We start from the raw sequence: 20,749 nt of genomic DNA, 5'->3' as shown, positions 1-20,749 counted from the left end.
TAGCAAAATAAATTCAAAATGATAAATACGCTGGTCATAAATTGATTTGAAAAAATATGTTATTGAGAAATTTTGATAAAAAAATTGTATTATTATTAAAAGTTTATATTAGTTCTTAAGATGTTGTGAATTAACTTAATAAAGCATAAATAAATAAATAAAACTAGTTTGCACTCTCGCCTACTGCCAATAACTGACTGATTGTACGAATATCTTTTTTGTCTCTTTCACACAAACACCGGCCACAGAACAGCGTCTCTGTCTTCCTTGTTATAAGTTATATTATCGTGTTCTTTCTTATAGAGTAAAATAGATTTATTGTGGTATCAGCACCATATTCATTCGTATAACTATTCTTCGCATAGAAAATGTCACAAATTCGATGAGAAAATGTCCATTTGAACTTCATCATTTACATAAATAAGAGAGATATATCAAGTCTTGTATATTATGTAGACTCGTGTTTCATAACAGTCACACAAGAGTTAATTTACTGAAATATTGTCTTTCAATGTGTTCAGATGTACGTGAAGACGATTTTCAGCCCATTAGAAAAATTTGCCAAAAAAAAAATGCTTCTAATTTTTCTTTTGGCAAAACTAAGGGGAAACTCGGCAAAATCAGGAGCTGTCTTTTTAAGCGTAGCTTCCCGAGCCTTTTCATCTGCTCTTTCATTACCTATAATTCCGCTATGTCCTTTTACCCCTCCAATATATACATTTTGAGATCTAATTCTTAATTTGAGGACTTCGGAATGGTTGACCATTACAACAGTGTTAACCGAATTCCGATCAGTTATTCCATGCACACCGGACATACAACCTGTGGGGATAGTTATTTGTTTTCATTAAATAGATGCCATCTATATTGTGTCTGTATTAAATTTTATTTATCAAACGTATTATTCAAAACTTGAGCTTTTAAAATAAAATTTTTACATACGTATAATGCAAAACGAATCGGTCTGATTTATGTACAATTTCATTATTTTGTTATTTCTATATAACGCGGTACGAATAACCTGATTTGTACTATTGTGCATGTTTAAAGCATGAACGTTGTGGTCATACATTTAAATTAAGAGATTAGTTAATTAGTTTCAAGACGTACCTGTCTCTTCGTCAGGATACTCACTACACACGCAAATACTAAAATACGCTTTTACCTTTACATAAGAAAATTATCCATCTTGAAACCGGTAGACATCAAAAATGTCGGTAACTTGTTATATACTAATATTTACTAACATTAATTATTTTTATTCATTTCGAGTTTCTTACAGCGCGGTTCCCATATAACGCAACGTTGATTTTTATTAAAAATGGTACGATTAATCTGATTAGTTTTATCAACAATGTTTTGAGTATGCCCAAATGTGTGTAGAAAAGCTGAATTTCCGGCCTAGGGAGTTTTTTAGATCTTTCTAATACTTACTTATCGGGCCCGTACTTTAGATCTTGCCACTCCAGTGTGCAGCGACGGATATCGCCTTGTCAGTGGCCATCCTCAAATCATTATCATCACAAGTTAACTGCATTTGTGGAAGATCATCCTGCACCCCTCCACAGTCGCAGTTCATGTCATCTCCCTCCAGAAATCCCCATCTCCGCTGGTTGTATTTGCACCTAGACACCCCTACCCTTAGTCTATCGAGAACTTTCCATGTTGAGAGGTCCAAACTGTGGGCGGTGTTTGTGCTTTTGGGTGGCTTTATCCAGAGCCCATCGCCGAGTTCCTCTCTCCACAAATCCTCTCAGCGTTTTTCTGCTGAGGTCTCCGAATCAGTTGTGACTTTGAGGAAACTCCTTCTCGATCTCAAAAGAGCCATTCGATGATCTTAAAGGTGGTGTTTAGGGTCATGTTTTGATTCAGGGTTTTTTATAGCGTGGTGTCCATATGATTAGGTACGAATTAATCACGTTATACGAGGGTTGAATGTACCACTATACCCGTATTTAATTAAAAACTGTATGAGCAAAAAAGCATAATACATACATACAGTTAAAGATGGATAAGACCAAAAGTTAATTCAGCTAATATAATTCACCGCCTACAATCCCAACAGGCTCTCTTTTTATATTTATTTTTATATCTTTCCATATCGTCTCCGAAGAAGATGTAGTATTTAAATTAATATTCAGGTGTACGAGATGACTCAACGTTATTACCTGTGGACGATAATGGGAGGAGGCCATAATATAATATAGTCAGATGAAGTAGCAAGCTATTTGCGAAATATGAACAAGACGAACCGTAGCGTTGTTGGTTATACGTTACAAGTAATAATACTTTAATCAACTGTTGTTGATTAAACTTACTGGTATGAGAAAAACAAAAAATTGAAAAATTATTTTCAAGCGTTGCCTAGTAGGTGATTTGGCTTAGTCGAATGAATCTTACCCACATAATAAAGCTCTTTTACTTCACAAAAGTCAACGGATTTTTATTTTATTTGTTTAAGCGTCTTGGAGGTTATTATTTAGTAGAATGGCCGAATACCGAAAGTTATTGTGTACGGAGAGTTTTATGATGCTAAAAGATCCCACGGTGGTCAGCGATTGCGATTTAAAGATGTCTGTAAACATGACATGAAGACTTTTCGCATTGACGTTTTGCATTGATCATTGGGAAGATCTTGCCAGGGATGGAGATGTGTTGAGAGGAGCCGTAAAGGAGGGAAAAGCGGCACACGACGACCTCTAGCTGGAAAATCTGAGGCTTAAAAGACTCCGGGAAAGACAGCTACCCACGGGAGCCCCCCTTACGACCTGGAAGTGTGATAAACGTAGCCGACTGTGCTGGTCCCGTATACTGCCGTCATAAGAAAGAAGGACGCATCTAACGTTTTTTCGAAAATTAGTCAATACATATTCGGAATCAAAAAAAAAATACGCATCTACTTGTACTTGAATTATCTTCCTAAAATAACCACAACCCTTTTATTTTTGCTAATAAATGAGACTAAACAAAAAGTCTTGAAGATTACTAAATATAAAAGGCTGTTCTGGCTTATATATTTAATAAAGACTGATTAAAACACTTATTTTTTCTTCTATTCCGTTTTCAAAACATCTTAAATGAATGTACCTACTCGTTTTCAATTAAATTAAGGATCTGCTGGTAATTTTGAAGTTGATTGATTATAAAGTCGGCGTTACTAGTTTGAAAAACAGTAAATGGCCAGTAACGTCTATTTTATTTAGTTGAGTAGAATAAATTGGCATATTAACACTAAAAAAGAAAGACGTTTACTTAATTACTAAATAAAAGGGGCGTTTTTAGCTAGAAATGTCTTTTCATTGAAGTATAACATATTTTCTTGTATTTTTTTTTACTAAAAACAAGATGGAAATGTTAATTTTTAAATACATGACGTAAAATTTATTAAAATCTACATATATATTCCGTTAGGGCAAACCATAAAACATATTGTCGCATAATAATATACTTATTTTTGTCGTATTTTTCATACAGCGAATTTTTCAGATTCCGAGTTACAAAATGTTTATTTTCTTCGTTTTTCGTTATATGTAGAAACGTCCTTCTTTCTTATGACGGCAGCATAAGACTAAACAGTCACCGGAAAAGCTGTTTTTCCCAGTCTTCAAAATAAGTATACGTCACCATCGTCTTTTGAAGACGGACGGTTGCCATATAGATAAATGTTTTTATCGATGTAAAATATTCCAGTTAATTTCTTCAAATATAGCAACACAATAATATGTTACATATGTGTAACAGTTTTTAATGTACGCTGTTGAAACATTAACTTATTCACTATGCAGGAATTACAATTTTTTTTTATATCTTAGAACTACAAGCTATAGTCAACAAATCACAAAATCAGTCTAGTTTTTATTTTTCATGTTGGACAATGGCAATACAATAACTAATTATTTGAATGGACAACAATCCAATATCTCTAATTGTGCTCGTTTTTCACCCCAGTACAGGCGAACCTCCGATACATCCCGACCGCAGGCTTCGACTGAGCCGAAGTTTCCCTAAATTTTTAACCGAAACCTAAACCGCAGCCGAAACTGTTCGAAACCGAAACTGAAACCAATACTTCGGTCGGTCACTATTAATTTCACTTCACCTTAAATTATGACGTGTGAAACGGCACATGTGCCAAAAATAACATATTACGAAGCAATGAATATGTTCGTCTTCGAAAAATTCATTAATTGAGAATTCACTCGTCATTGGAATTCGCTTTATATTTTTAGGAACTCACTCAATGCCCCATATATATTTTCCATTTATTAATCTTTGTTTTGTGCTAACCATAAAATTATATCTTCCAACTGCTGCCATATGTTAGAAACTTCTCTTTCTCTTGGTTATCGATCCAACTCAATCCATTTAGTGTCCAAAATTTAGGTATGATATTAGCGAGAATATCATATCTTCAATATTGATGTTTGTAGTTGATATTTCTTGATAAAACTCCATAGTTAATGATTATGATAAAATAATAAACAAACTTATCCATGAAACTTCTTAGTTTAGCTTTACTTTTTATTATTTTGACCAACGAGCGCTTTCGCCTAAGTAGACATCTTCAAGACTGGTGAATTGTTTACAACATTTACAGTTTTTATACTATTCTTAACATATTTTGGAGATAAGATCAAATAAGTATTTTAACAGGGGACAGAAACATAAATATTCACAACTAGTTTGCTAAACAGTTCATTTTTGGGAGTTTTTAGAAGGTGCGTCTCTAACATTAGTAGGTAGATTATACCACAATCGAGCAGCTACTACTGTAAAAGAGGAGGCAAGAAAATTAGAGCGATGAAAGGGTATTCAAACGGTTTTCTCGTTACTAGAACGAAAAGATAGTCCGTGTTGTGATAGATGTTGGAAAAGCTCTTTCAGATAAACAGGCGAAATGAAATTATTTAAAATATTGTGAAGAAGTGATAGAATATGAATGTTTCTTCTATGCCTGATACTGAGCCAGTGTAATTGCGTGCGATATTCGGTTACGTGGTTGAATTTGCGAAGATCAAAGATATATTAATTTATGTTTTGAGTAGTCAAAAAAATTTACTGTTAATAACATTGATGCACTCATATAAATCGCAAATTTATAGGAAAAATTGCGTACAAACTAGGAATCACAAGAGATCACTATAACTATACCGACATGGAACTTTTTCTAGATATATCCAGTCTCTCATAACGTCGATTTTATGCAGATTTAATTTGTATGTTTAAAATACTTAATAGTTTATTTGATGTCCCGACTATTTTCCAACAAATATCTTTTAATGTTCGTTCACGTAAACTCAGAAATAATGAAATTCTGTTCATCGGTCATCATAAGACTAATTATGGTTTCCATGCGCCTCTACCGAGAATGATTAGATTTGTAAATACAAATCAAGATCTCAATTATTTTGATTGTAAATTGAGTTTTTTTACAAATAGACTGAAGAAATATTCCCAATAAATTGACTGTATATTTGTAAAATTAACCTGGATTCCATTATGCCTGTCTAATGTCTTTGCTTTTCTTTGTTGTGTTGCTTCTATTATTTGTTACTGTATTATTATTGTTATTCTTTTTATGATTTGTTTAAATTAGACATTGTCCGTAAATTTGTTAAATAAAATAAATGTACTTGGAACATTTTCGCTTATAAATCACAAAATGCAGTGCATTCTTTTGTCCGCCCATCAAAGATTTATTTGTAAAGTTTACTGTAATTTTTTCTTCAATTGTGGTCTTATTTGTCAATAAATAAATGAATTTTAATGCAATCGATTTATGTAATAACAGCACTGTCTCATTCAAAGTGAAATTTATGGTTAAGATTGTTATTATATTACCAAGTAGGTGTTTCGAAGGATTCCTTGATCAGCTGCCTCCAATATCTAATATTTTACCGACAATACCAACAGCTGGTGTTTCCACATCATTTTTGGAAGTATGTTCGCTCATTAAATCTAGTAAAACACCGCCCTGGTGCTACGTTACCTGCATATTAGTTCAATGTACACATATCGACTCAATTAGGTCAATCCGGTGATGGAATGTATACATACACAAATTTGGGTTACCTAAACGAAACGAAACAAACGAATCTATTATTTATTTGTTAAAGCTCAAAGCAGCATGTAGCTATTATGCCGGTTTTAGGGAGCGCTCCAAATGATTTCATAGTGAAATAATGTCATTTATTTCTTTATGTTGACCCAGCTGGGAATATTCCTGCCAACTTTACAAGGTAGAACACACCTATAGACTTAGAGTATAGATATATATACTCTAAGCCTATAGATAGGCAGTTGGTATTATAATCATGTAGAGTGCCCGCCACTTAGCCTTTCCAACACTAATATTTGAACAAATCATTTGTGGAATACGCAGGTATGTAAATGTGTTGATTCACCATGACTGTATAGTTGAAAAAAAAATTCTCCAGCAATTACGAAGATACACTACCAATCCCCCCCCCCCCCCCCCCCACCTTCAAGTTTTGAAGTAGGTACATCAGTATGTATCGACGGGTCTAGTACCCCTCGGTACGCATTTCTAAGCATTAAAAGTGACCAAAATTTTGTTCTACCTAGCAATTTTTCCTATTATTACGTTTTTTTATCGTTCTGAGACTGGCACTTTTTTCTTAAAAGCCTATTTAAAATATGAGAGGGAAATAAGTAAATTTTGAATGATGTAATATTGATGTATGCAGAAATAGAGGAAGACCGAGAAAGACATGGCATGACCAAATCCAACAAATACTTGAAGATGGATATGGCAAAAGTCGGATTGATCGGCGCGCGTGCATGAGAAGATCTATGCATGTAGAGGAAGCGAGATCTGAATGCAAAGATAGAGTGATGTGGCGTTCTATTCACTCTCCTTACCTTTACGGGGAAACGGCGTGATAGCTTGTTGTTGTTATTGTAAAAAAAAAAAAATTCTAGTGTCATAATTCAGAGAGAAAATACGTGAATACGTTCGTATAAAGAAAAGTCGGACCGCGTTTCCTCTTAAGATTAAACATAATTAAGTATACTTACAAAACTTTACTACAAAATCTTTAGCAAAACCCATTCGGATAAATGTAAAAAAGACGTTGGAACTTTTCATTGGTAAGTAGGTACTTGTTTATGGTTAAATTCCAAATCTAAAAATAATAGCTATTTAAATATTTAATTTAAGTAGGTACCTAAGTACTTGTTTAAGTTTGAATTCCAGAATATAAAATAATCTATTATTTTCAAACAAAGAATTCTTTTGGCAAATGTCAAACTCTGGTCAGGGATGCACTCTATTCAGGAATGCAATTTTCGAAAATGTATAGAATGCCAGTTAATATTATTTTAGTGTAACCAAAAATCTAGTAAAAATAAATAAATTAGTAGAAATTATAAGGAGTTCAATGAAATAATCTGACTGGGGATCCATAAAAAAACGAATGTTGTTTGTAAACATTAAAAAACAAACTTTTTTTTATACACAAAAAATAACATCCATCCATTTTTTTGTATACGCATTCTCGGCGAATGCAACCCTGGTGATGAATAAAAAAAACATTTACGCTCGTATCTTTTTTTGTACTTAATAAATTGTAGATTTTGTGAGCTATAAACCTTCTCGTGGCAAAGATGTACATTTATCTGAAAACCGCACATAAATCGGTCCGGTAGTTATTCAGTCCATCGAGGACAACCATTTGAACATTGCCTTTTATATATATAGATAGAAGAAGATAGAAGATTGAGTAACGATTCTCTTTAGAGGCTTATTAATTAGTCAGTTGGTAATGAATATTATTAGTGTAACCAATCCAGGAGGACATTCATTCTTGACCATGCAACGCTAGCCCAGTATTTGGCGTAGTTCCAGTAAAAATATTTACATCTAGTTTCTTATACGCGTCAGAAGACTAATTTTACACGCTTCCATAAAAAAATTAGAGCAAATATTTCACAAAAATGTGTTACTGTTACAGTTTTGTACTATATATTTTTATGTGAATAATTGCCAAATGTCACAACACAACTTAAAGCAGAAAAAAACATAAATCTTTCCTCCAAAAAGATTAATGTATATGTATCGCTGTGGGTAAAACCAAAAACTAAAACTTACAGATTTACAATCTATACTATGCCTATACATACTTTGTTGTTGATAATAATATTTTGAACGCCTTTTAAAAAGTTCGTCTAAGTCTTTTGTTTAGTTTTGTCTGGTAGTTTGTTGTATAAAATTCAGTCCCTGATTTAACAGTCTAAATTTTTCTTGTTTTGTTTTGGAATATTGTATGTGATATTGTTCTGATATTCTTGTAGTATGTCCATGTTTATTACAATGAAGAGGTTCAGTGTCTTTTTTATATTTTTTTATTTGTTGATAGACTATTAAACTAAGCCCAAAGTTTTTTATTACATATCGTATTATCAGCGCAATGATTTTTTAAGTTTTGTATTTGTGAAATACCTCCGCGTGTGACGTCAGAGGTTGTTCACTATTAGTTCTTACCATTGGTCCATTTACGGTAAGCTAACCGGACATCGTTCACAGCTGTCACATCATTGGTTGGTTCATATGAACCAGTGACGTCAATCAAAGTAGTGCATTTTTATTGAAATTATTTTACTATTTTTTCGTACATTTTCAAGAAATTTTGCCGCACAATTTAATGCTTTACTTACTTTTTGTATCCAATTTCCCGTGGGGCTGAAGTTCCTAATTGTTTTCAAGTTTTAGTTCCATGTCTATGATGATATCAGTGGCTAACTTATGAATAAATTTTAAAGATTCTAGTTGAAAAAGTTCATTAGCAATTAATTGTTTAATTTTCTTAAAGAGTTCTTTAGTTGGTGTTAGGGGAGGTCATAGCCTAGATTCAATATTTTATTTTGCTGTCGTTGTAGTCTGTTTATGTCATTTTGGTTTCCAAGTTTATAAAGGCTATAAATTGCTATTTTCATTCATAAAATAATTAAGAGGATATGTGGCAAAGTTAGGTTTAATAAATAAGTATTTGAATATATATAGTTTTTGTCACTCTTTCGCTGATTCCTTCACGAAGGCTGTGCGAAAAAAGCAACTTTACAATGGGCCGATTACGCCTAACTAAAATCGAGGAGTCATTAAATGATATGCAAAAACAGCAATCAAGCAAAAGTAGCATCTTCATCGTACACTGAGCAAATATCGCGAGCAGCTTTGGCAGCTTTACGATTCGACCCTCGATTGAACGCGAACAGGACACCACTTTCGCCCACTTTACATTCAATTTTGAAGGATTGTAATCAAATAAAATAATATATTATGTAACGTAAAAGCAAAAACAATATTTAGATCAAAATTTAATTTGAATGACTTTTGCCATTTTGTTTTCCTTTTGGTACTCATTTTTCAATTTGAGAACAAATGGACACAATTTATGTTAACACATAGTACATATATGTATTATATGGACTGGTGACTGAAGCGTAAAACTGATCATATCATCTTACCTTCATGTAACAAAAATGATCAAGATGCACTGCGATTGGTGTACCAATGCAGTCCCCCATGCACTATTAGGTGTGGAAAAGAAATTATGTTATATTATGTGTGTCGTAAAAATATTAAGGCTATTTATTTATTTATTTAAATGCCTTGTAGGCTTTTACATGTTTACAAAATATATATTTATATTTAAAACAGACATGTATTTTACACAAAAATACCAAAAAATCAAAATTAAGTAATAAGAAAATAAAAATATATAAAAACTAATCTTACATATGTACATACATACATATACTCCATTAGAGAGAACAGAAGTTCATTTTTTCACATCGGTTATGTTAAAATAATCTTAAAATTAGAAGAACTTAGAAAAATAATAATTAAGAATACAGATATAAGTTAATAAAAAGTATACAATTTAAAACAACATAGTAATATTTAAGTTTTCAAATTTGAAGATAATAAATTAATACACTGCCTTTTAAAATTCAAAAGTGTTATTTTAAATATATTTATATAATTTGCGTATTCATTTGCAAACGCATGAATTCTCCTTATAGGCGAGTGTGCACTGTAGTTAGTTGTAGATACATTTATATAGAAGAGTTTATTGAATCGAGTAATCCGGCCGGGCATTCGCAAATTAATTAGTCTTAACAGTTCGGAACAGTCAAATATTGAATTTAATATTTTAAATAAAAATTACAAATTATTATGTCGGAAAAATACCAAAGATTTTTTTTTTTTATTATATTGAAAACATATTATACATAATTATATACAATATTCCCAAGGAGTTTTTTAAAAAAAAAACTCATTTAGGGACATACAGATAAAAAATTTTTAAAGACGTTTTTAAATTTTAAACTATAATATTATTTACAAAAGCAGAAAAATTAAAATTATGATATACTACAAATTAAAAAGGGTATAAAAAATACTTGAAAATAACAAAATAAAACAGAATACTAGGCATGGAAATAAATTCAAAATAATGTTTACATTATGCAATCTGGGAAAGAAAATTGAAAAAGTTTAAAAATTACATGTATGTATATATACATACTGAACTAGTACAAGATAAAATCATATTTTTTAATTAACAAAATATGCGCACACCCGCAGATCAGCTTTATTATAAATCTAAACGACTCAGGTGTCGGCTCATACGACGCAATTTAACTCTGTAAAAACTAGTATATGTGTACGACTCTGGTGCATAAGGCGCATAAGTCACCGCTTTTTACTGTCGATATTACAAATTTATACTGCAGAGAGTTAATACTGCATTCAAAGTGAATAATTATTTTTGCAAATGTTTGGAATGATTAACTCTAAGGTCAAATTTGCTAACACAAAAATGTAGCAAGGACGCATACTAGACATTAAACACAGAAGACAAAGGAAAAGTCAATTAAATGTTTGATCACCTTATTTCACGTAGGCTTTTTTAGCATTTACGTGGGATTTTTAAGGTCCAAAGAACGTAAAGACTATTTTATGAGATATTTATTATAATTTGAATTACTTTCTTTCTCTTTTTTATTTATTTAATATTTTATTTATTTATTAATCATATTATTTATTTATTACATCACGCAGTGTCTTTTACCCTAAAAAGATACATTTTTAAAATAATATAAACATTTCAATATAATGTGAAAAACTTAAAAATTAAATTGAAAAGTATTATTTTACATAAATTCTATATATATAACACAGCAGTTTTGTATAAAAAAAATATTTAGATATAAAAAAATAATTAAACAATGTGTGCAGATAAAATTTTAAAAAGAAAAGAATTTATTTATATTTTTCTTTAAAAGGTACAAAGTATAAGTATATTAAATTAAATTAAATTCGTTTGTCACAAAATTAAAAAAAAAACTGTTATAATAATGACAATTAAAGTAATTTAAAAAATAAGTATACACGTAAATATAGTACACAATAGCACTACAAAAGTTAACATAGAAAGCTCTATAATCTAAAAAATGAAAATTACTGTTGAAATCTTTGAAATGATTAAATAGAGTTGATTTATATAAGCCATACTTTATGTGAATGGAGTCGATTCAGAATATCATTATTATTATTATTTTTGTACGTAGTATAAATTTTACATTGGCATGCCTAAAACCAAATGCCAATTTCTTCGAACCAACCACTAGAATAAAGGTGTTGCCTATATATTTTAAGCTTCAAAACCTGATAAATAGTAATGAAAGTTGCGGACACAATTATAACTTCAAATTTTTGAAAAAAAAAACAAAGCAATAACCCTTTGAACTTGAGCTAAATTACTCTTTTGACAGAATACGTGCAACTGACTTGAAAAAAAAAAAGAAATTTTTTACCCTGGTGGCAACTTTTTAAAATAAATGATTATGGCTTATATATAATATGTATACAATATAATAAACTATTCGCCGGGTGATAAACATGTTTGAAATCACTTTTATACACCGATTATCGGAATGTAGCAGATCGTCTACATTGGACATTGTAGGGTTAAAAATTGTTCAAACTACAATATTTCATTGTTCTTGAACGGCATCTGAAGCGTACTCACCTTACCTTATAATACGCGGGCTTTGGTTTCCTAATGCGGTGCCTTATGCACCAGTGGGTGCGGTAAGAGAAATGATGATGAAACAATTATAATTACGCAAAATTGCGATACTTATTTTATATGAAAACATACAACTTTTAATTCCCGCTAATATAATAATAAATACGTCTGTTACCCGCCCACTAAGCTTTATAAATATAAATATTTTAATAGAGATGTCGGTGAATTTAGTTTTGATCATCAAATGAGTTACTATTTTTAAAATTGACGTAAAGGATGATACTAGAAAATTGCAAGATTTATTAACTGGCTGGCGTTATTTTTCCGAATGAGCGATAATTTCAATAAAATAATATTGCGAGTATTAAATTTCAAAAATGATTATTTATGTTAGTTTGCTAATTAGGTAGTTTTTATTCCCGAAAGAGACTAATAAGTTCATGTTGAAACAAGTTGATTTTTTATATGGTAGTAATTTTCTCAAAAGATGACAAATTCACGTGTTTACACTTGTAGTAATTATTTTTTTTGCACCTATTAGGGTGTGGACGGAGCCGACGGAGATAAAAAGTACTAACAACTTTTCTGATATCTGCAGTCAAATATTTACATAAATAGCTTTAAATAAATAGAATTCGTATAGTTGACCAAATAAATAAATACGCACATTATTATTTAAAAAAAAAAAAACAAGACACAGTCAAAGTATCCGATTTCAATTACCTATGTGTGTTGAATAATAAAAATACTACATTTTTTAAAATTAAACGCTTTGTTAACCTTTCCGATCTGGAGGTGTAAACAATCCTATAGTTTCTAAGGAATACCCCAGCTTAAATGCGTCTTGAAAAAAAAAAAAAATAATTGTCAAGGTAGTGTTCATAAAACTATTTCATGACATTCGCATCTCGCTGTTGTCTCTGTCACACGTTAAATAACACTGATCGAAAATCTCGCTACGTGTTAGCGCGGTGGTACGCGGGGAGTTGGAGCGGGAATGCATGTAAAATGTAGATCATCAAATCCGGTTTTTTGTGGTTATGGCTAAAAATTTGGGCTCAAATAACAAAAATACATAAAATGTTATTAAATTGTTAAGCGATAAATTGTAATGTTTGCTGTTTGCACGGGGGTAAAGCAAAGACGAATGTGTACTATAATTGAAAGAATTCGGAAGAAAAATGTTTTGAAATTTTGAAATATTCTTGGATAGGATTACTAATATTATAGGATAGGATTATGCAAAAAATGAAATAAATATTATGAAATGAAGATAAAATATGATTAACAAAAAAATTATTGAAAAAATCTAAGCTTTGTGGGATTTACATAATTAAATTTTAAAAATCAAATACTTTGTTATGAGACCGTTATTCAACTGGTATCTTAACCCTTCCTAACCTAAGGAAGGCATCTAGTGTAAAATCTTTTCTATCCTCTAGAAAGTAATTAATTTGAAATTTTTTATTTATTTATTTGCTTTATATAATGGCCACACTGATGATTAAACGTCAATCGAAGGATTAACCTGCTTCGAAAATGAGAAAAAAAACTAATAGTGTTTGGTCAATTTAACCTAATTAAGTGTTTTGGATCCATGCTTAAGGTCGCAATAATGGTCTAAATAAACATATTTTATCATATTTGTTTGACGTTCAATCATCAGTGTGGCCATTATATGAAGCAAACAAAAAAATCTTAAAATTAATCACTCTCTAGGGGATAGAAAAGATCCAGAATACCACCCCTGGGAGACCCTAGATACCAGTTGAATTATGGTCTCATAACAAAGAATTTCATTTTTAAAATTTAATTATGTAAATCCCACAAATTAAATCAATAATATAAAAATACAATATTGATGCGTTGTTCTTATGTATTTTTAAGTGTCTGAAACCAGAAACTGATTATTTTATTTTATTTCAGATTTTCCGATAAAATTTTCCGAAGAAATTGATCGAATAAAAAGAAGCGATCTAAAACAAAGTCAAGCTAAATTAAAGCTCGAACAGATCACAATATTAGCGAACGATCGAGAGAGATAGCGAATCCGAAGAAACGAACGAGAACCGCAGACTCGAGAGACCCATTAGTATTAAGAAAACGAATCCAAAAATGGCTTCTGCCAATCAAACGACCTCCAACGAAAAAATAGAAACAGATATGGCCGATTCTACAGAATCGAAGAGTTCGTCGCCAGTACCGCCAAAGCGAAAAATAAGGGCGAAGGGCGATGACATTACAGCAGCACAAGACAACGTACTCAAATCAGATCTGCAAACATCCGATACCTCAAGGGTGGTCTTCGTGGACAATGTGATTACCAAAAGTGAAGTTCTTATTTCAAACTCTAGTGATACCAAAGACTCGAGTAGTGAAGTGACGAATGCGGATAACGTAAAAGTTAGTGAATCCACTGACCAAAATATAAATCCTGACTGCCAAGTGGTTGCGGGAAACACGAAACTTAAGATAGCCAGCTTTTTAGAAAAGGTCCCGCCTAGCACCGGCGGATCACAAGTCAAAATCGTTCTATGTAAAATCAATGTTAGTAATCAAGCGTCTTCCACAGAAAACTATCAAAATGCGATTTCAAAAGAATCAAGCGCGTTTTCCGTTGAAGAAAAAAGTATTTCAACGTCAGAACAAAACAAAGAAAGCGTCAATGTTTCCGAAAAAATTGAGACAAGTTCTGAATCACAAACAAGTCATAAAACCGAAAATTCTGCATATGTTATACAAAATGTTCAAAATTTAATTCAGCAACCGCCCACTTTACCTGTTGGGGAAACTTCAAACATAAACGGATTGATTTTGGCGAAAATCTCAGCATCTGAAAATTCAGTTCACACCGTGACTAACAATGTGGTTGAAGTATCCAGAAATGAAGAAGTTTTTCAAAATAAGGACGTATCACAAATAGAAGGAAAGTGTATTTCTGTTTCTACTTCTACTTCTTCAATCCAGACAAATAATGTTGCAACAACTACAAATTTACACAATATGGAAACCACAGAAAATTCGGATCATAAGATCCTCAAAACTTCACTTAATCATGTAACAGAGGCAGTTTCAGCAGAAACTTCTTCACATGTTATATCAACAGAAACAGAAAGTGTTTTCGCAGAATTAAAAACAATCGAGTTTTCAAAAGACGAGTCATCGCAATTGAGCGTTGAAAAATTGACATCTCAAATAAATACAAATAACATTGATCAAAACTTAAAATCAACGGATACTTTTATCGAAAATATAAGCATTAGTAAAAGTCAAACGATTGCGACACAAACAGTTGATTCTACGCCAAAGCCGGCACAAGAAGTAACTCCTAATAAACATCCAACTGCAGTCAAACCATCACTGATGAAAAAACCGACCGTCATTTCACTAGACAAAGTATTGCCACCGACAAAAATACCTCCATCGTCACAAGAAAAAACAGAAAAAGCGGAAAAAGATAAATCAGAGGTGTTCAAAGTCAAGAAAGCCAAGGGTATTGATAGGAATCTCAGTTTCGATAATGAGCCCAAGCTGACGAAGAAGCAGCGCACTTCCAGCGAGCAGTGTCTCAGCCTATCCAAGTCAGATAGCGAGCAAGCAACCTCGAAGAAGTTGAGGAGTACGTTGGAGCAGCAGCAGCACGAGATTGCGACCTACAAGAGGCTTCTGGAGAGCGAGCGGAGCGCCTTCAGGGAGCACAGGGCCGTGTACGAGACGGAGGCGAGGAAGGAGAAGGCGGAAGCCAAGAGGAGAGAAGCCTCACTGGAGAGCCAGCTGAGGGTCGCCCTCAAGGGCCAGCCGGCCTTGTCGAGGAGCGCCAGCGCCGGAGACTCGGCATTCCCCGATATCGCGAAACTCGCCACCGCTCTGGAGAACGCCAAATCCGCGAACAAGAGTCTGCAGGAAAAGTTACAGGTGAGAATTGGATCGTAATTGTAATATGCATAATTTTGTTGGCTAAATAATTCAGCGATATGAATCTCAACTACATAAACGTACTGCCTAATTGCAACGGTGAGTGGTGAAATATAGGACGCGTTTGTTCAATAAAAGCCTTTTCAAACCTGCGATCCTCCCTTCACAAAACCATTCGCCACCGGCTAGGCCACAACGCTAGAGCATGATAGGCTCGAAGTTTACCATACAAAACACAGAAATTTATAGAGGCAAAATACTTTAAATAAAACACTTGCTTTAGAGTATGTGACTATAATATATACTCATAAAGGCCCGAAAACCGTTTTATAGACCGTGAATCTTCCAATGAGTTCGTTCATGCAAAAAATTCATGGTTAATTCTGTGAGTTTGTCAAATTATATGGAGGGGAGATCATTCTTCTTTATGATCATATTGCAATAACACGAATGCTAGCAAAAAATGTGTTTACTTGTATTAAATTCAATATAATTCCACTGCATATATTTAGATAATTATTTTCATTATTTTGAAAAATTCCTAACTGACGCCCTTCACACAAATCACAAACAGTTTAATTTCATAATCAGTCAACAGAGGGGAGATTTATGACAAAAATATTCAGTGTGTAAACCAGCTAATGTCAGGTCATAAGCTCTGTAACTGTCTAGACTTCCATATTTCCTTCTCTAAAATGTTTTTATTCCGTTGCAATAAATTACATTTTTATTGGTACCTAGATTAAGTTTGTTTTACACGACACGCCACATACATTAAAACTAGAACACGAATACTTAGTAAGTTTTAATTACTTTGTCCAACCGGCGGAAATCATCAGACACAATGTACCCACATAAAATAAAATATTCATCCGCAGATGCACCGGACAAATTAATATATTAATTAATTTTTCAGCACCGAGAAGACTATAATGTGTAATGTTGCTCAACTGAGTAGAGCAAAATCCAACAATGTTTTGAGTATGTCCAAATGTTTGCAGACTGGCTGGATGTCCTAGGGAGTTTTATTTTTATTTTTTACAATATGTATAAAAGGTACCTAGTAGAGGTAAAACAAGTATTAAAAAATAAAGGATAATTACACAACAATGAAATACATATTAACAGTAAAGTATAGTAAACAAAAAAAACCCACAACGGCATGGCCTGTTCGCGGGTATACAAGAAATGTTTATGAATTTTTGCGTTATATAAGAAAAAGAAAAGAAAATATTCCGTAAAAGATTATAAGGTACTTTTTTATTTTATGGTATTATTTTATGGGATAGCTGGCTGGGGGGGTTGTGCGGCATCCATTTTAAAGCCTCTCATAATTTCACAGAAATTATTATTGAGAATAATATTCCGGCACCATCCAACATACCCTTCAGAACAGTTGTTCCAATACATGAAGACGCTGGATCTGAGACAACTGTACCTAAAAGAAGCACTTACACACTTCTGGTCGAACAATAAGAAGAGGTCTCGGCAAAATGTCCATACAAGGTTTTCCCAGAGCATAAATTATGTCATACCCAAAACCTGTACGACTTTTGCTAAGAGACATATCTCGTTTATCGCACTGAGAGTGTTCAATATTTTGGGAGAGCGTATTAAGCTCTCAAGGACAAAAACTATTTTCAAGAAAGTAGTTAAGGACTAGATTTTCCTTAGTGGGAGGGATTTGAGTAGGAAACTCCTTGATGATTTTACAAATGTTTGAGCTTACTGTTTATCATATTGATGTGCCATATATATATGTTCAAAAAAAAAAATTGTGTTTCTCATCCTATATTTGTGGTGATATACTCATGTGTCTGTGTCAACTTATTGCTAGTCCCATCGCAACACAGGACTTTTTGTCCCATGGAGTTGGGACTTATGTTTAAAATAATGTACAATAAACTTATGTATGTAAATAAATAAATAAATACTAATTGAAAAAGGAAATAAAAAATATACAAAAACATAAAAATATTCCTTATTGTTAAAGGGCAACAAAATATATCATAGATAAAAGAGTTAATATCTTTAGTTTGAATCCAGGATAGTGCGTGTTTTTTAAAAGAAAGAAAATTTTGAAAGTTTGGGATTAATGAAATATTATGAGTAAAAAAAGAATTAAACATTTTTGGGCCTATAAAATATGCATGTCTCTGTGCTAGCCTCGTTTTACAATGTGATTTTTCTAGCACACGATTCCTTCTTTGACTTGATCAATTTGAATTACTTGTAAATACATTTTGGTTCTTAAATATATATTTTAAACATTGAAAATAATAATATGTTTGTCTTATTTCAAAAAGTTTAGCTCTAAGTTTATTTAGATCTAACTTTGTTGCAACAGAGAGGGAAAACATTTTTGAGAAGAGAATATGGAAATCTAGGCATTTACAGGGCTTATAACCTGCCATGGGCTGGTTTAAGTGGACACTTTACACTGCGTAACATTCACCATTCTGCCTATGTTTAAACATCCACATTTCCTCTACCTTCCATCTGTTGACTTTTGTAAAGTAAAAGAACTATCAAAAATATTCGTCTCTTGTTTTTTCCTGGTTCTGGGTTCCATTCCTGGGAGGATCAAAATGAAATATTTGTTTTAAAAGTTGTTTTACAGTGGCGTAGTGGTGGCTTCCTGTAACACGTGATTGAGATACACTGCATGGAATTTATAATGCAGGGGCCCCATGCATCATTTAGTGTTTGATGGTGGAGATATAATTCATAAACCATTGTTTTTTGTACACATGTATTCATTTATTTCAGAAATAACATTTTTATTAACAAGAGTTTACTTACTTCTTTTGGGAGATTTTTCAAAAAAAAAAATTGATTTTAAATAAATATTCATAAGTTATGTTACATTAATTTGTATAAATAAGTACCCTACATTATATTATTGATGTACAAATTTGAATGCTCAACATAAATACTACAGTGACTTACACTAACTTAAAATACAGTTCAAAATTATTTTAAACATGCAGCGTAGAGACATCTATGAACAAAATATAAATTAATTTTGGTTTGCGTCATGACTAAAAAGCTTCTTGTTTTGTCCGCTAGGTGGTGTCAGAGGCAGACAAGCGGAAGGCGGGAGAATTGCGCGCCCAACATGACGCGCACGCAATCGAAGTATCGCAAATGGAGCGAGATTCGCGCGCTCAAGCAGCAAAATTGGTATAATTATTTGTCGTATTTTTTATATCCGAATATCATCGTCTTGCCGGTAAAAAGAATTTAGACACAATATCACAGTTTTGACGAAAATGATTTTTGAGTTGGCAAAAATAAGACATTCCTTTGTGATATCGACATTTATTCAGCTAGATTTTTTATGGAAACGCTCAGAGAAAAAATCTTACTAAGCGCGTTTTATGTATTTTTCAATAAGGTCTTTTTGCAACCAAGATGTCGATATATACCTATATATGATTTACTTATTCGTTGGCATAAGCAGTTTGCAAAAACAGATAAACATAGTGTACCTACATATTCTAATTATAGATTAAGACTGCCTAACTGAAATGTATTAGCTTTTCAACTCTTAAAACTCTTTACTCTTACACTAAGCAAAAGGTGACGTGTTTTTTAAAAATCTGTTGGTATTTAAAAATATAAAAATAAATCATTTTTTTTAAATTCTTTCTGTTTTTCATAATTTAAAAAATAATAACATTATGGGAAAGTAAGATATGAAAAATGTATTTTTACGCGCGGTAAAAATAAGAGCAATCATTATTTTTGAAGCGATTTTTACGTTTAAGTCCCATATTACTAGCATTGTAAATAAATCTACTAAGATGCTTGGATTTATACTTCGAAACTCTAGATATTTCAATAATACTACAGCAATTTGCACATTGTATGATACACTGATATAGACATACACCAACTTTTGACTTCAAACAAGCATATGATAGCATAGATCTAGAATGTCTATACGAAATAATGCTACAGTTTCAAATTCCCCCAAAATTGATTAGACTCGTCAAATCAACCATGTCAGATTCAAGATGTCTACTGAGATGATACACTAGTCCGCAGCATACTAGAATATTGTTTCATAATTTAGGGCCCTTCTGAAACAAACCACATCCTTGAGATAGAGAAGGTTCAAAAGCGATTTTGGCGAAAATAATAATTATCCATTCTTGTATCCAGCATTATTTCTAGCAGAGATGCTGGATTACAACACCTTCGAATATTGTCGTCATTTTTTTTTTCGGAAACATTTCTATGAGCACATTTCTGGAATTATATACTCTGCAATACAAATATACTGAAAGGGATCAGTTTGTATGTTCCCAATAATTATATTAGAGCGAGATCTCATGTACTGTTTTACACACCCAGAAGCCGTACAAATGCAAGTTAGAATTCACCCACCAATAGAGCAATTCGCATATTAAATACGGCTTCTGCGGATAATAAGATGACGTGTTTTTAAAAACAAAACATTAGTCCAGAGCTTACTTCTTCCACTCCTTGACTATGCGGATAAATGTTATTCAGATGCTAACTCTGAAATACTTGATAAGTTAGAACGATTGCAGAATATTTGTATTCGTTATATCTTTGATCTTCGCAAATTTGACCACATAACCGAGTATTGCACGCAAGTACACTGGCTCAGTATCAGGCATAGAAAAAACATTAACATTTTATCACTTCTTCACAATATTTTTAATTATCCCACTTCGCCTGTTTATCTGAGAGAGCTCTTCCAACCTCTTTCACAACACGGACCATCTCTTCGTTCTAGTAACGAGAGA

General features: G+C 32.3%; 1 protein-coding gene across 10 annotated transcripts in view; it reads left to right on the top strand.

Annotated features, from left to right (window-relative positions):
- The window catches only part of LOC148279711 (uncharacterized), a 294,377-nt gene that overhangs the window by 8,000 nt on the left and 265,628 nt on the right, over positions 1 to 20,749 (top strand). For all 10 annotated transcript variants that reach the window (XR_015822803.1, XR_015822801.1, XR_015822802.1 and 7 more), the window contains exons 2-3: positions 13,983 to 15,971; positions 19,041 to 19,154. Coding sequence is in view for 6 of the 10 variants with exons in the window: in XM_088229550.1 (XP_088085676.1) it covers positions 14,172 to 15,971; positions 19,041 to 19,154 (1,914 nt within the window). In the remaining 4 variants the exon portion in view is untranslated. The remainder of the gene's footprint in view (positions 1 to 13,982; positions 15,972 to 19,040; positions 19,155 to 20,749) is intronic.

The sequence above is a fragment of the Micrasema longulum genome, unplaced genomic scaffold, assembly GCF_059751315.1.
Source record: "Micrasema longulum isolate JH-2025_06_02 unplaced genomic scaffold, ASM5975131v1 h1tg000678l, whole genome shotgun sequence".
Taxonomy (NCBI): Eukaryota; Metazoa; Arthropoda; class Insecta; order Trichoptera; family Brachycentridae; genus Micrasema; species Micrasema longulum.
The sequence above is the reverse complement of the archived record's forward strand: the minus strand, read 5'-3'. Positions and strand labels throughout refer to the sequence as shown.